The following is a 15301-nucleotide window of genomic DNA, read 5'->3' as shown; positions in this document are numbered from 1 at the left end:
GCCCATCACTCTCCCTTCCTCCGCAGGTCCCTCGTGCCCCGGCCAGTGTTTCTTTTCAAATGAGGATTTTTACAATTCTTGTTATATGTTGAGGGGCGGGGGGAAGAAAGGGGGCAAATGACCTACCAGTACTCATTTTTATTGCTGAGTTTGGGAGGTTGGTTTTGGTAAGAATTGTTTATCTTGAAACACGAAAGCCGGGTTTCACGGAGATAATGCGGTCAACTTCCGGAATTGTTTCCTCTGGTACTTTTCTGTATTCTATTTTAACTCATCTTCTGCAAGCTATGAGTTTAGGGTCACGGAGACACGTGGCTTACTTAGTCTTTATTTGACATAAGAACAACTTTAATTTAGTTTGGCTTTGGAGAACTTCAGACTTGATTAAATTATACTTAGGTGTATTTTTAGCCTCCAAATATAAGACAACATACTTTCATAAAAACTTAACCATGACTTAACTTAGTTTTGCCTTAGCTTTATAATCATGAGACCAGGGTGCCATACTGAAAGGTAATTTTAAAGGATGTGTCTCTGGATTAAACGTATTCTGCTTTAAGTTTTCAAAGTTTGACTTAGGCATGTTTACTCTTAGCCTGTTACTGAAATCCAGTAATAAACGATTTCACTGATCTTGTTCAAGATCCATCTCCCTAAAAGTCTGGATAATCCTAGTGTATGCTGATCTCTCCCTTATTTCAGTCCTTCATCTGCGTATCTTAACCCTCTTTTCTACACTAAACGCTGAAAATAAATAATTCTCTTCTTCCTCCCATGTCTCTCCCTCCTCTGGACTGTGCTTTCTAATAATTGAGGTAGCGTTTTGGAGGCTAGGGTGTAATACAGGAGGAAAAGGGGGAACCTCTGGTTCCTCCTGTTCATTCTTCAGCAGCACTCTGGAGAATAACACAAACCGGGCTGCTTGGTGAATCAGAAGGGCAGGTACTGAGCCCCCTCCTGGTAGCCTTAGTGGTACAATTAGTTGTTCTAGTATAACTCTGAAGACTTAAGACAATGACAGCTCTAACCTCATTGAGGCTTTATTACCGAGCAGTAATGGTTTCCATTCTGTTGTGGTATAGTATGTTCACTTTTTTTCTTTATTGTTTTTTAGAGGAAGGGATGGAGGAAGGAGAGAGAGAGAGAGAGAGAGAGGAGAGGAAGAGAAACATCAGCGTGAGAAAACATTGATTGATTGCCTCCCCCATGCACCTGCCGGGGCATCCAACCGGAAACCTGGGTGTGTGCCCTGACCTGGAATGGAACTGGCCACCTTTTTGGTGTAGGAGAGGACTCTTCCAACCAATTGAGCCGCACCCGTCAGGGCAATATGTATACTTTTTATAGGGGTAAGTGGGAAGGGTACAGCTGGGGTAAATGGTTCACTGGTTCTTTGTCAGGATAACAACAGGATCAGATGAGTTTAGATGAGTACCATCTCAGTAAAATTACTTCAATAGAATTTCCCATGTCTGCTTACCAAATTATTCCATTACTCTCTGTACAATAATGGTAATTCTCATCCCCCAGTGTCACTCTGAAGTTGATTGAGGTTAATTACATATGACTTTTTAAAGTGCCCAAGTGTTAAACACTACTTTTTTTAAGCAAGGATATTTAGTTAAAGGAGTTTATACAGGGTCTTAAATCACCCAACTATCTGGAAGATAAATATGCATTAGATATTTCCATGTAATGGCCCAGCTGGTGTGGCTCAGTTGGTTGAGTGTAGTCCTGTGTTGCCAGTTGGATCCTGGTCAGGGCACATGTGTGCAGCGACATGCAGGAGGTAGCTGATCAGTGTTTCACTCTCACATCAATGTTTTTCCCTCTCCCTCTCTTTTCCTCTCTCTATAAAAATCAAATCATAGCAATTTGTTCATATATCCATATGGCACTGAGGATGTTTCATTACAGTGTTTATTCTGTTTACATACCTTTTTCCTGGTTATGTTAAAATTCCCCGAAAGCATATGTCTAATTTTATTCAGAATCACATGTGTGGCATTGACTGTTTTTGCTGAATGGATAAAATGTATCATGGAGATAAATAATTTTATCATGGAGATAAAATGGGGAAAGAGGTTGCATGTAGTCCTAAAAAAGTCTATTTTTATTTACTAAAATACAATAAAAATATCATTGTATATAATAGGTTACTAATGGGTGCTATATAATTCATTTTGATTTTTATTCTTCAGTTAACCTTTCCTTATTCCCCCAAACTGGGTTTTGTGTTCTTAAATGCTTTTATAGATTCTGTCTTTACCTTTGTTATTCGTTGTCCTACACAGCAGCTATCTCTTTAATCATCTGTTTTTTTAACTTGATTGTAAGCTTTTCGAAAACAAAGCCTGATTTGTTCATTACGTTTTCAGAATGATAGTCATTTAATAGTATTTATTTATAAGCTATCTTTCCTTGCTTAAGACAATATTGTCAGTATCTTCCTTGAAATTTCAAGTAAATATTTATACATTCATGTTGTTTTGTTTGTGATAATTTGTGAGCCCTCCCCGCCTTTTGTTTTGGTCTTCTACAAATGTTTAATGGATGCTTCCCAAGCCTTACCAACTCCTCTACCATAACTATTTCAGTGGAGATAAAAAGGAACTTAGATTCTTGACTTTTGGAGAAAACCTTTGGACATTTTATGTTTTGTGCAGCGAGCGTAATGGGCCAGTAAGCATTTCTCAGTCTCCCACCCAAAGTACACAGGCTTGATTACTTTAGCTCTACTCAAAATAACTGTCCCTGTCTTCTTGAGTCCCTCCTTCTCCTGTGACAGCTCCCTCTCCTGAAAGATGAGGGATATAGTTCTAATGTCAGCAGTTCAATTTCCTTCTCCCAGAACTCCATTGCAAAATTCTCAGCGGGTTTGCTGTTTTAAAACTTCTCATTCCTAATTCTAAATTCCCTTTTTTGACTTATTTTCTCCAGTGTAGTGGTTGCTTTCGTCTAATGGTGAAATAAGAAGTACATGGATAGAAAATAGCATATATAAGACATTTTTGAATGAGAGAGAGATCCTAGTAAGTAAAGCCCTGTCAATAGTAGGTGTTGCCCTAGCTGGTTTGGCTCAGTGTCAGCCTGCGGACTGAAGGGCCCCAGGTTTGATTCTGGTCAAGGGCACATGCCTCGGTTGTGGGCTTGATCCCCAATAGGGGACGTGCAGGAGACAGCCAATCAATGATTCTCTCTCATCATTGATGTTTCTGTCTCTCTTTTCCTCTGGCTTCCTCTCTGAAATAAAGTTTTTTAAAAAAATAGTAGGTGTTAAGCCAATAAATCGCATTAGGCTTTCTTCCTTTGCTCACATGCTGATAATGAGGTTTCTAATGAGAGGGATCTGTGTCTGACTGTTAGTGATCTCTTGTGATTACTTGATCTCAAGTTGTTTACTCATTAAATGGGAAAGGTGATTTGTATTCTTAGTACTACAGTGGGGCCTTGACTTACGAGCGTCCGTACTAACGAGTTTTTCGAGATACGAGCCGTCTCTTGGCCGATTTTTTGCTTTGAGTTGCGAGCTAAAATTCAGGTTATGAGCCAGCTTCAGATACCCCACCAGATACCGAACGTCACAGTGAATGCCACAACATCAGCCCAGCATCACGTGTCTCACTCGTTCACTTTAAGATTTGACATACGAGTAATTTGATTTACGAGCTCCATCACGGAACGAATTAAACTCGTAAGTCAAGGCCTCACAGTATTAAAATACTTGTGTAGACAGCTCCCAAGGAATAAACATCTAGATTGAGAACTACCATACATAAAAATCACAGCTGTGCAGCCCCTAACAAAGCTATCAGCCCCTGGTTTTCCATGGCAACATGATTGGAGTGAGATTTGGAGTCCACCAGCCACTTCCTTGCTTTGCCTTATAAGGAAAAAATGTGTGCCTAGTGACTTTTCCTCTTCTTTCAGGTATACCTTAACTACAGAGCATTTAAAATTAAAATTTATTTTTTATTATTATTTTATTTTATGGTTGATAGTATTGCAGAGTATTACAAATGTTCCCATTAGCCTGGCCTTTGCCCCCATCCAACCAGCTCCTGCCCTCCCCAGGTCTATACCACACTATTTATTGTCTGTGTCCATTGTCTATGCATATATGCATATCTGTTCTTTGGCTAATCTCTTCCCTTTCTTCCCACCACCATCCTTTTGGAGCCTGTCAGTCTGTTCCATGCATCCATGCCTCTAGACCTATTTTGTTAGTTTATTTTGTTCATTAGATTCCACAAATAAGTGAGATCATGTGCTATTTGTCTTTGTCTTATTTCACTTAGCATAATAATCTCCAAGTCCATCCAGGCTGTCACAAAGGGTAAGAAATCCTTCTTTCTTTTCAGTACCCTGTATTCCATTGTGTAAATGTACCACAGCTTTTTTATCCACTCATCTGGTGGGCACTTGGGCTGTTTCCACTTCTTAATTATTCTATATAATAAAAGCCTAATATGCGAATCGACCTAATGGCGGACTACCAGCAGAGCAACTAGTTGCTATGACCTGCACTGACCACCAGGGTTCAGACGCTCAATGCAGGAGCTACCTTCTGGTGGTCAGTGTACTCAGCCAGAAGCAGGGCTCATGGCTGGTGAGCGCAGCTGCAGTGGTGGGAGCTTCTCCCATTTCTGCGGCCACGCTAAGGAGCAGTGAGCCAAGTAGTAAGGAGCAAGGCATCCCGGATTGTGAGAGGGCACAGGCCAGGTGACGAACCCCAGAATCGGGCTCCCTCGTCTCTGGTTCCAGGTGTGTCACCCAAGAACCACTGCTGCTGGTTGCCAGTGCACTGGGCCTCTAGTTATAAATAACACTGCTGTGATTAGGGGCGTGCATACATTCTTTCTGATTGGTGTTTCAGGATTCTCAAGATATATTCCCAGAAGTAGGATTGCTGGTCAAACCGCAGTTCCATTTTTAATTATTTGAGGAAACTCCATACTGTTTCCACAGTGGCTGCATCAGTCTGCATTCCCACCAGCAGTATAGTAGGGTTTCCTTTTCTCCACATCCTGGCCATCATTTTTGTTTGTTGGTTTTTTGATAGTAACCATTCTATCAGGTGTGCGGTGATACCTCATTGTAGTTTTAATTTGCATATCTCTGATAATTAGTAACTTTGAGCATTTTTTCATATGTCTCTTGGCCATCTGTCCTCTTTGGAGAAGTGTCTGTTTAGGTCCCTCGCCCATCTTTTAGTTGGATTTTTTTTGTTTTGTTTTCCTTTTGTTAAGTTGTATGAGTTCTTTATATATTTTGGAAATTAACCCCTTATTAGATGTATCATTGGCAAATAATGTTCTTCCATAAAGTGGGTTCCCTATTCATTTTGTTGATGGTTTCTTTTGCTTTGTAGAAGCATTTTAGTGTGGTGTATTCCCATTTGTTTATTTGTTTCTCTTGCCCTAGGAGATGTATCAGTGAAAATACTGCTATGTGAGACATCTGAAATTTTGCTGCCTATCTTCTAGGATTTTTTGCTTTTGTGACTTAATTTAAATATTTTATCCATTTTGAGTTTATTCTTGTGTATGATGCAAATTGATAGTCTAGTTTCATTTTTGCATGTACCTGTCCAATTTTCTCAACCTTATTTATTAAAGAGAATATCATATCCTTACTCCATTGTATGCTCTTGCCTCTTTTGTCAAATATTAATTGGGCATAATGACTTGGGCTGATTCCTGGGTTCTCTGTTCTGTTTCGTTGGTCTATATGCCTGTTCTTGTGCCAGTACCAGGCTGTTTTGATTACAATGGCATTGTAGTATAGTTTGACTTATATTGTGATACCGCCCATTTTGTTCTTCCTCAAGATTGCTGAGGCTATTCAGAGCCTTCTCTGGTTCCATATACATTTTTGGAATATTTGTTCTAGACCTGTGAAATATGCCATTTGTATTTTAATTGGGATTGCATTAAATCTATAGATTGTTTTAGGTAGTATGGACATTTTAATCATGTTAATTCTTCTAATCTATGAATATGGTATATGTTTCTACTTGTTTGTATCTTTCTCTATTTTTTTCCTATGTCTTACAATTTTTTGAGTACAAATTTTTGTATCTCTGAGGTTAAGTTTACTAGTATTCTTAGGTTTTTGTTGCAATGGTAAATAAGATTGGTTTGTTGTTTTTTTTAGTTTCTCTTTTTGAGTGGTATATAAAAAATGCCATCCATTTCTGGATGTTAATTTTATATCCTGCTACTTTGTGGAATTCATTTATTAAGTTTAGCAGGGTTGCCCTTGCTGATTTGGCTTAGTGTATAGAGCGTCGGCCTGCGGATTGAAGGGTCCTGGACTCGATTCTGGTCAAGGGCACATGCCCAGGTTGCGGGTTTGTTGTTCCCTAGTAGGGGGTATGCAGGAGGCTGTGGTCGATGATTCTCTCTCATCATTGATGTTTCTATCTCTCTCTCTCCTTCTCCCTTCCTCTCTGAAATTGAATAAAAATATATTTTAAAAAATTTGGGGGGGTGTTTTGGTGGAGTCTTTAGGGTTTTCTATGTGCAATAAGATGTCATCTGCGATAATAACAGTTTTACTTCCTCCTTTCCAATTTGGTTGACTCTTTTATTTTTTCTTGTCTGATTGCTGTGGCTAGGACTTTCAGTACTATGATGAATAAGAGTGGTGAAAGAAGACAGCCCTGTCTTGTTCCTGTTCTTTAGAGAAACACATTTAGTTTTTTCCCATTGAATATAATGTTGGCTGTAAGTTTGTTATACATAGTATTAGTTATGTTAACGTATGATCCCTCTGTTCCCACTTTCCTGAAAGTCTTTATAATAAATGGATGATCGACTTTGTTGAATACTTTTCTGTTTCTATTGATAATCATGTGTTTTTATCCTTCATTTTGTTTATGTGATTAATCACGTTTATTGATTTGCATATATTGTAACAGTCTTGCTTCCCTGGAATAAATCGCACTTGGTCATGGTGTCTGAGCTTTTCAATGTATTGCTGGATCTGATTTGTAATAACTTGTTAAGGATTTTAGCATCTATGTTTGACAGGGTTATTGGCTTGTAATTTTCTTTGTGATATCTTTATCTGGTTTTGGAATTAGGATAATGCTGGTCTCATAAAGAGAGCTTGGATGTCTTCACTCCTCCAGAATTTTTGAAATAGTTTGAGGTGGCTAGATGTTACCTCTTATTTGAATGTTTGGTAAAACTCACCTGTGAAGCCATACAGACTTAAGGACTTTTGTTTGCTGGGAGTTTTTTGATTACTGCTTCATTTGTTCTTATAATAGGTCTATTTAGGTTTTCTGAGTCTTCTTGATTGAGTTTTGGAAGATTTTATAGTTTTAGGAATTTGTCCATTTTACCCAGGTTGTTCAAATTATTGGCATATAGTTGTTTGTAGTATTTTCTTACAATCCTTTGTATTTTTGTGATGTCAGTTGTTACTTCAGCTCTTTCATTTCTCATTTTATTTGGGTTCTCCCTCTTTGTTTCTTGATGGGCCTGGCTAGCAGTTCATCAATCTTGTTTATCTTTTCAAATAACGAACTCTTTATTTTTTTGATATTTTGTTGTGTGTTTTTTTAGCCTCTGTATCATTTTTTTCTGCTCAGATATTTAATATTTCCTTCCTTCAACTTACTCTGGGCTTTTGTTGTTCTCTTTCTAATTCTTATAGTTGACCTATTTCGTCTGGGAGATCTACCCAGTGGCTGTGAGTGGGGTGTTAAAGTCCCCTACTATACCTGTATTGCTGTCAGTCTCTCCCTTAAAGTTTTCTAAGAGGTGTTGTTGTTTTAAATTATTATTATTAAATATATTTAGGTGCACCTATATTGGGTGCATATATGTTTACAAAGGTTATATTTTCTTGTTGGATCGATATCTTTAAATATTATGTAATGACCTTCTTTGGCTTTTAGTTTGAAATTTATTTTGTCAAATAGGAGTATTGTTACCCCAGCTTTTTTCATTTCCATTTGCATGCAATATATTTTTCTACCCATTCACTTTTAGTCTGTGTGAATCTTTTGCTCTGAGGTGGGATCTCTTGTAGGGTCACATATGGCAAAGGCTTTTTATATTGATCACACAGTGAATCCATAGCAGGGTGTTCAGTGGAGGACTGGCATAATACAGTTTGTTTGGCTATTAATTTCTGTGGGGGCCAAGAATGGGCACTGGGAGACACTGGCATTTTAGTATGAAGGCAAGAGAGCATGGTTAGTGGAGGGTACTGATAGTGAAAATCCAGAGAAGAGGGTGGATTTGAATTATATTTTAGAAGTAGAATTAAGAGGACTTCCTGACAGATTTGATGTGGGGGATAAACTAAAGAGCCAGAGAAGGACTTTTAAGTTTCTGGCTTGTGTGTTGATTTCCTGAGATGGCAAAGTGTGGTGAGAAACAAGTTTTAGTGTTAAGTTTGAATTTGGATATTTATGAAGTTTGAGTGCTTATTATGGCATCCAATAATGACATGTTATTAAACATTTTCCCCCTAAAGTTTTGGGCTTGTGTAGCTCCAAGCTCACCTTCAGATCTTTTTTCAAGTGTTACCTCTTCAGTGATACCTTTTTTGACCATCTTGATTAAAATAAAAACTCCCATACTTCCTGTGCCCTTTTCCTGCTTAATTTGTCTCCATAGTAGTTATCACCAACTGATGTGTTATATTTTTTACTTGTTCAGTGACTGTTTAATATAAGATATGTGAGGTCAGGGATTTTTGTGTATTGATCATTATTATATTCCCAACCCTAAAACAGAGCGTGGTCTGTAGTAAATGCTCAGTATATATTTATTAACCAAGTATGTGAAACCACTTGAAGGATTCTGTGGTGTTTTCTAGAGTAAATTTTCTTTTTAGTATTATCAGACTTTTGGCTTAAAACAATTCAGTTCTTTTTATAACAAATGCAGATTTTTATAGGATGTTTTATATATGTGTACCTATGCGTGCGTGCGCGCGCGCGCACACACGAGGATTGATGTTTTTTTAAGGAAAAAAACTTAAAACTATAACTCATTTTAATTCTTTTTCATTTTTAGGTTACATCTGATGGAAAACCAAAGCTTGTTGATATCATTGACACAACAGGAAGTGGTGATGTGAATACTGCTACAGTAGTAGAGCCAAAAGATGGTGAAATTATTGGCCTCTCAGGAAGAGTGCTTCAGGTTGGAGCTTTTATCTTTGTATGGATTTTTTTCTTTTCATTTTTTGTATTGTCATCTCAAACTAATAATTTTAGCTTATATTTGATGGTATGGTGAGTATTAGATAGCTATTACTGTATAACAAATTACTCTAAAACTTCATGATTATAACAATAAATATTTGTTATCTCAGTGTCTGTGAGTCAGGAATCTGGATGTGACTTAGCTGGGTGCCTCTCATTTGAGATCTCTTCTGAGCTTGTTCTTGGTCAGGGCTGCAGTTTCATCTGAAGGCTCCACTTGTTGGGGAAGGGATTCAGTTTCCAAGCTTGCTCAAGTGGTTATTGGCAGACTTATTCTTTGCTACTTAGACCTCTCCATGAGTCTCCTTCACAACAAGTAGCTCTCTTCCCCCTGGGAAGGACTCCCAAGAAAGAATCCCCAAGATGGAGGACATGGTCTTTTTATAAATTAATCTTAGAAGTGACATCCTATTATTTCTGTCATGTTCTTAATCTTGGAAGTGACACTTGACCATGTTCTTTTCATTAGAAGTGAGTCATTAATTCTAGCACACACTTAAGGGGAGGGGATTTTACAATGGCATGAATACCAGGAGGGTGGGGGTTGATAGGGACCATCTTTGAGGAAGTCATTGTTTTGTTGTTTGATAGCAGGCTTAGAATGGGGGTGTGAGTGTGTGTATCTGTGTGTTTCCTAATGTGATTGCCAGATTCTTAAACTTTCAAGTTTTGAATAGAAAAATGGGAAAAGTGACCAGATGACAGTTTTGCCTTCATTTTTTCCTAGCCCTTCTGGGAACTTGAACATGAAATATTTAGGCTTTAATAATTATAGACTTAAGTAATTAGCTTTGTCTTATCTAACCATATAATAAAACCCTAATATGCATACTGATGGAATGGTGGAACAATTGGTTGCTATGATGTGCACTGACCACCAAGGGGCAGACGCTCAATGCATGAGCTGCCTCCTGGTGGTCAGAGCACTCCCACAGCAGGAGCACCACTCAGCCAGAACCTGGGCTCATGGCTGGCGAGTGCAGTGATGGTGGTGGGAGCCTCTCCCACCTCTGCTGCAGGCAGGTGGTAAGGAGCAAGGGGTCCCAGACTGTGAGAGCCTTGGACTGCAAGAGGGATGTCTGACTGCTCCCCTCAATGCATGAGCTGCCTCCTGGTGGTCAGAGCACTCCCACAGCAGGAGCACCACTCAGCCAGAACCTGGGCTCATGGCTGGCGAGTGCAGTGACGGTGGTGGGAGCCTCTCCCACCTCTGCTGCAGGCAGGTGGTAAGGAGCAAGGGGTCCCAGACTGTGAGAGCCCTGGACTGCAAGAGGGATGTCTGACTGCTCCCGCAGGGATCGGGCATAAGTTGACAGACATCCCCTGTGGGGTCCCAGACTGTGAGAGGGCACAGGCTGTACCAAGGGGACCCCCGTGCACGAATTTTGTGCACCAGGCCTTTAGTTCCTTATAATTGGTAGAAAGACTGGAATAAGCAAAAAATATGAAAAATTATTAGAAAACAAACATAGACCAGTTCATGAAGCATTAGCTAATGAGTTTGTTAGATGGCAAGAATTTGATTTTTATTCAGTACTCATCTTTTAAACCAATAAGCAGAATTAGTTTGGGAAATAAGTTTGTGGTTATTTATGTGTGTAAAGAGCTATATTTAACTTTTTCCATTCTTTACCATCTGTCTGAATTATGTTTGAGCATTATCTACTGAAAAAGTTTGTTGTGGCAATGGGTTAGTTTTCTGTGCTGCATAACAAAGTAACAAAAAATTAGCAGCTTAAAATCTGCATATACATTCCTACATTTATCTTACTGTTTCCATGGGTCAGATGTCCAGGCATGGCTCTTTGCTCATGGTCTCAGAAGACTACAGTCAAGTGTTGGTGGGGACAGTGGCCTCATCTGAGACTCCTCTTCTAAGTTCACATGGTTGTTGACACAATCTATTTTGTCCTGATAGCTTGCTTATTGAAGGCCACCAGAAGAATCTTTCTGACCGCAGGAATGGCCTCAGTCTCTCTTTTAAAGAGCTCACCATTAGGTTACACCCACAAAGCTAATCTCCCTTTTGATTAACACAGTCACTTGATTAGGGACCACAATTGTACCTGCAATATCCTCCATCTTTGCCGTATTACTTACCATAACATAATCACAGGAGTGATATTCATAGATCCTGCCTTCACCAAGCGGAGAATACTATACAAGGGCATGGGTTATCTTAGGATCTCCCTATCACAGGCAGACAGCAGGCAATAATATTTTGCTTCCTTTTTCATGTGTTACAGACTGAATGTTCGTGTGCCCCCAAAATTCATATGCTGAAGTCCTAACACCCAAAGTGATGATGTTTGGAGGCAAAAAAGACCTCTTTAATAGGATTTCACTGCATGGAACATTAACACTAAGGATGACACTTGACTCATAAGAAAATATTCATTTTGTTAGGCATCTTTAAAAGACCTAGGGAAAAGAGATGTAATGACTAATTTAAGAGATTCTGTTTGTGTGACAATCAGTCTTACTATGTTACAGTGATCATGTATTTAAAATCATTTTAAAGATACCAACTTAAAATGGTCAAAATATAAAGTTTTGATTTTTAAAGAGACTGAAAATGTCTTCATTTGTAAAGAATACTCAAATAGGTAAAATGACGTTTTCCATAATTGCCTCATAAAGAATGGTTAGCTTTATTCTAACTTGGTTAAGGTTAGATATCAGAACCATAATTTCTGATTTTTTTTTAGTTTAATTTTTGTGGCAAAGTATTCTATGAGGAAAGGCCCTGGCTGGTTTGGCTCACTGGATAGAGCGTCAGCCTGCGGACTCAAGGGTTCCAGGTTCGATTCCGGTCAAGGTCATGTACCTTGGTTGCAGGCACATCCCCAGTAGGGGTTGTGCAGGAGGCAGCTGATGCATGCTTCTTTCTCATCGATGTTTCTAACTCTCTATCCCTCTCCCTTCCTCTCTGTAAAAAATCAATAAAATATATTTTTTTTTTAAAAAGAAAAATATCTGGTTGCTGTCTTGGCTGGGTGGCTCATTTGGTTGTAGCTTCATCTTCATCCCATACACCAAAAGGTTGTGTGTTTGATTCCTGGTCAGGGCACATACAAGAGGCAACCAATGTTTCTCTCTCACATCAATGTTTGTTTTTCTTTCTCTCCTCCCCCGCCATCCTCTCTCTAAAGTCAGTAAACATATCTTCCAGTGAGGTTTAAAAAAAATAAAATAAAATAAAAAAGAAAGCTTTTAAGAACAAAAGTATCTGGTTGCTGGGAACATGCAGATTTTGGTTTTTTAAAATAAATATAAGTTATGTCTATCAGATTATTTTTATTGTATTACATATACTTTATTTTTAAAAATTAAATATAATTTTTTAATGCTCACTAGAGGATATATTTTACTGCTTTTAGAGAGAGGAGAAGGTGTGTGTGTGTGTGTGTGTGTGTGTGAGAGAGAGAGAGAGAGAGAGAGAGAGAGAGAGAGGAGAGAGGGGGAGGGGAGAGAAAGAGAGAAAGATATGAGAGAAACATCGATTGGTTGCCTCCCATATGCGCCCTCACTGTGGATCAATCCTAGGTATGTGTCCTGATGGGGAATCAAACCTACAACCTTTCAGTGCACAGGATGTTGCTCCAACCACCTGAACCACACTGGCCAGGGCTGTATTACATATATTTTAAGTAATTGTAATTAAATAAACAGCTGTTCATTTCATAGTTCTTGTAATTACTTATTCTAATATCAGGGGTGGGGAACATCTGGCCTGAGGTCCATATAAGGCCCAAGAAATCATTTGGTCTGGCCTTGACAAGGCATTAAGGCAGTGGTTCTCAACCTTCCTAATTCCGCAACCCTTTAATACAGTTCCTCATGTTGTGGTAACCCCCAACCATAAAATAATTTTCGTTGCTACTTCATAACTGAAATTTTGCTACTGTTATGAATTGTAATGTAAATATCTGATATGCAGGATGTATTTTCATTGTTACAAATTAAACATAATTAAAGCATAGTGATTAATCACAAAAACAATATGTAATTATATATTTAATATGTGTTTTCCGATGGTCTTAGGCCACCCCTGTAAAAGGGTCGTTCGACCCCCAAAGGGGTCACGACCCATAGGTTGAGAACCGCTGCATTAGGGGTGATTTAATTAAATGTTTGACCAAATATAGCAGGTTAATTTTTTTGCCATATGTTTTTATTGATTTTTCGAGAGAGAGAGAGAGAGAGAGAGAGAAACATTGATGAGAGAGACACATCGACCAGCTACCTCCTGTATGCTCCCTAATGAGGACAGAGCCTGCAATCCTGGCATGTACCCTGACCTGGAATCAAACTGGTGACCTCTTGGTTCATAGGTTGACATTCAACTACTGAGCCACATCACCCTGGCTAGCAGGCTAATTTTTAGGTTGATAATTTTGTGTGGTCCAAGAATGATGTTATTAAATAACCAAATAGCCCGTGGCAGAAAAAAGGTTCCCACCCATGCATTAAATCCTTTGATAGTTCAGGGCTTTTTGTAATCTCGTAGTAAAAGAAGTTGCCACTAACCTAGGGTTACAAAGTCCATTGTGTAGTAACACGCCTGTGATTAAATATTCTTTGAATTTGCCAACTAGTGACTACTTAACGTTTTGTTGTTGCAACACTTTATTATTATTGTTACATCATTGACTATTGCAAGAACATTAGAGCTTAGAATTCCTATTGTCTAAAGAAGGTTCAGTTTTGGATGAAAAGTGCTAGTTTATATGCCAACATAGTTGAAATGTCTCATAATTCAGACAGTCCAATTCATTCAGAAATGATTACTGATATGCAGGCTTTTAAAAGGTCAGTATATCTTTCAATTTTTGTGAGTGATTCTTTTTTCTTAGTTGTGAGAAAATTTCATCCCAAAATTTCTTATCTGGGGAACAATTTGATGAGAGATGTGGGGATGAGTTGGCTAAGGATATTGCATAAATGAGAATTGATGAGTGAACCAACTCTGAGTGGTTGAGAATTTGACCTCATAATTTATACACATTTAAAAGCTGTTTTTAGTGATTATAGGTCCTATGATTACAAAGAGTCTGAATCCTCCACACTTTCCTTATTGACATTTCAACTTGGTTGATGTTCAGTGCATTTTGTTATTCATGAGAATCATAAGGTAGGGATTATTTTCTTCCTTTAAACATGAGGAGCTAGAAGCCTGTGGTTCCCACCTAATTAAGAGGTTGGATTCATAGCCAGGTTCATATGACTGTAAATTGCATACTCTGAATTTTATGCTGAATATTTTGGTTTTCATAATAAAACCATATTCCAGTTTCTTTCCTACTTTTCTGTTTGGGTAAGCAATTTAATTTCTTTTTGCTTCTTTGCTTTCTCCATTTGTAAAACTGGCCATACTGCTTACATCATTGTGTTAGTTAAAAGCTTTAATGTTATTTTTAAATACTTTGAGATAGTTGAAAATACTATTATAAAATCTATACTAATAAAAGGGTAATATGCTAATTAGACCGGACATCTTCCGGACAAAGCTGCAGCAGCTGTGAGGGCCAAGGCCCAGTGGTGCAAGAGAGGCAACAGTGTCGAGGGCCCAGGCCAGTCCCACTCATGCCTGGTGGCCCCTCCATCTGCAGATGTGGCATTGGGAGAGGTGGGCTGGTTCCACCCGCTGCCACGTGGCCCCTCCATCTGCAGAGGCGGGGCAGCCTGCAGTCCTGGAGCCTCCACAGAGTCTGGACTGGGTGCGACCGAGGTGCCTCAACCTCCACCAGCCCCTCCCCCAGCCAGCCTGGCCCCAGTTGCTCCCCCCCACACACACACACAAGTGGGCAGGAGGCGGGGCCAGCGCTAAGAAGCCAGGGCTGAGGGTCAGTAGGGTCAGTAGCCCCCCGCGATGGCAGCGGCTTTGGCAGCAGCAGCGGAATGATGGGGGCAGCACCTTCTCCTGATCTTCCTGGTCATTTCTCGCGGAGTGAGGCCAGACTGTGGCTTAGGACATCCCCGAGGGATCCCAAGGGGCAGGCCAGGCTGAGGGAACTGCCCTCTAGTGCATGAATTTTCGTGCACCAGGCCTCTAGTGTTATATATAACTAG

The 15301-nt window shown here is 39.3% G+C and overlaps 1 protein-coding gene across 1 annotated transcript in view; it reads left to right on the top strand.

Annotated features, from left to right (window-relative positions):
• TPP2 (tripeptidyl peptidase II) overlaps positions 1 to 15301 on the top strand; it is a 113120-nt gene that overhangs the window by 28169 nt on the left and 69650 nt on the right. The window contains exon 2 of the mRNA XM_015559104.1: positions 9039 to 9167. Coding sequence (XP_015414590.1) covers positions 9039 to 9167 — 129 coding nt within the window. The remainder of the gene's footprint in view (positions 1 to 9038; positions 9168 to 15301) is intronic.

This window comes from Myotis davidii, unplaced genomic scaffold (genome assembly GCF_000327345.1).
Source record: "Myotis davidii unplaced genomic scaffold, ASM32734v1 scaffold450, whole genome shotgun sequence".
Lineage (NCBI taxonomy): Eukaryota > Metazoa > Chordata > Mammalia > Chiroptera > Vespertilionidae > Myotis > Myotis davidii.
The sequence above is the reverse complement of the archived record's forward strand: the minus strand, read 5'-3'. Positions and strand labels throughout refer to the sequence as shown.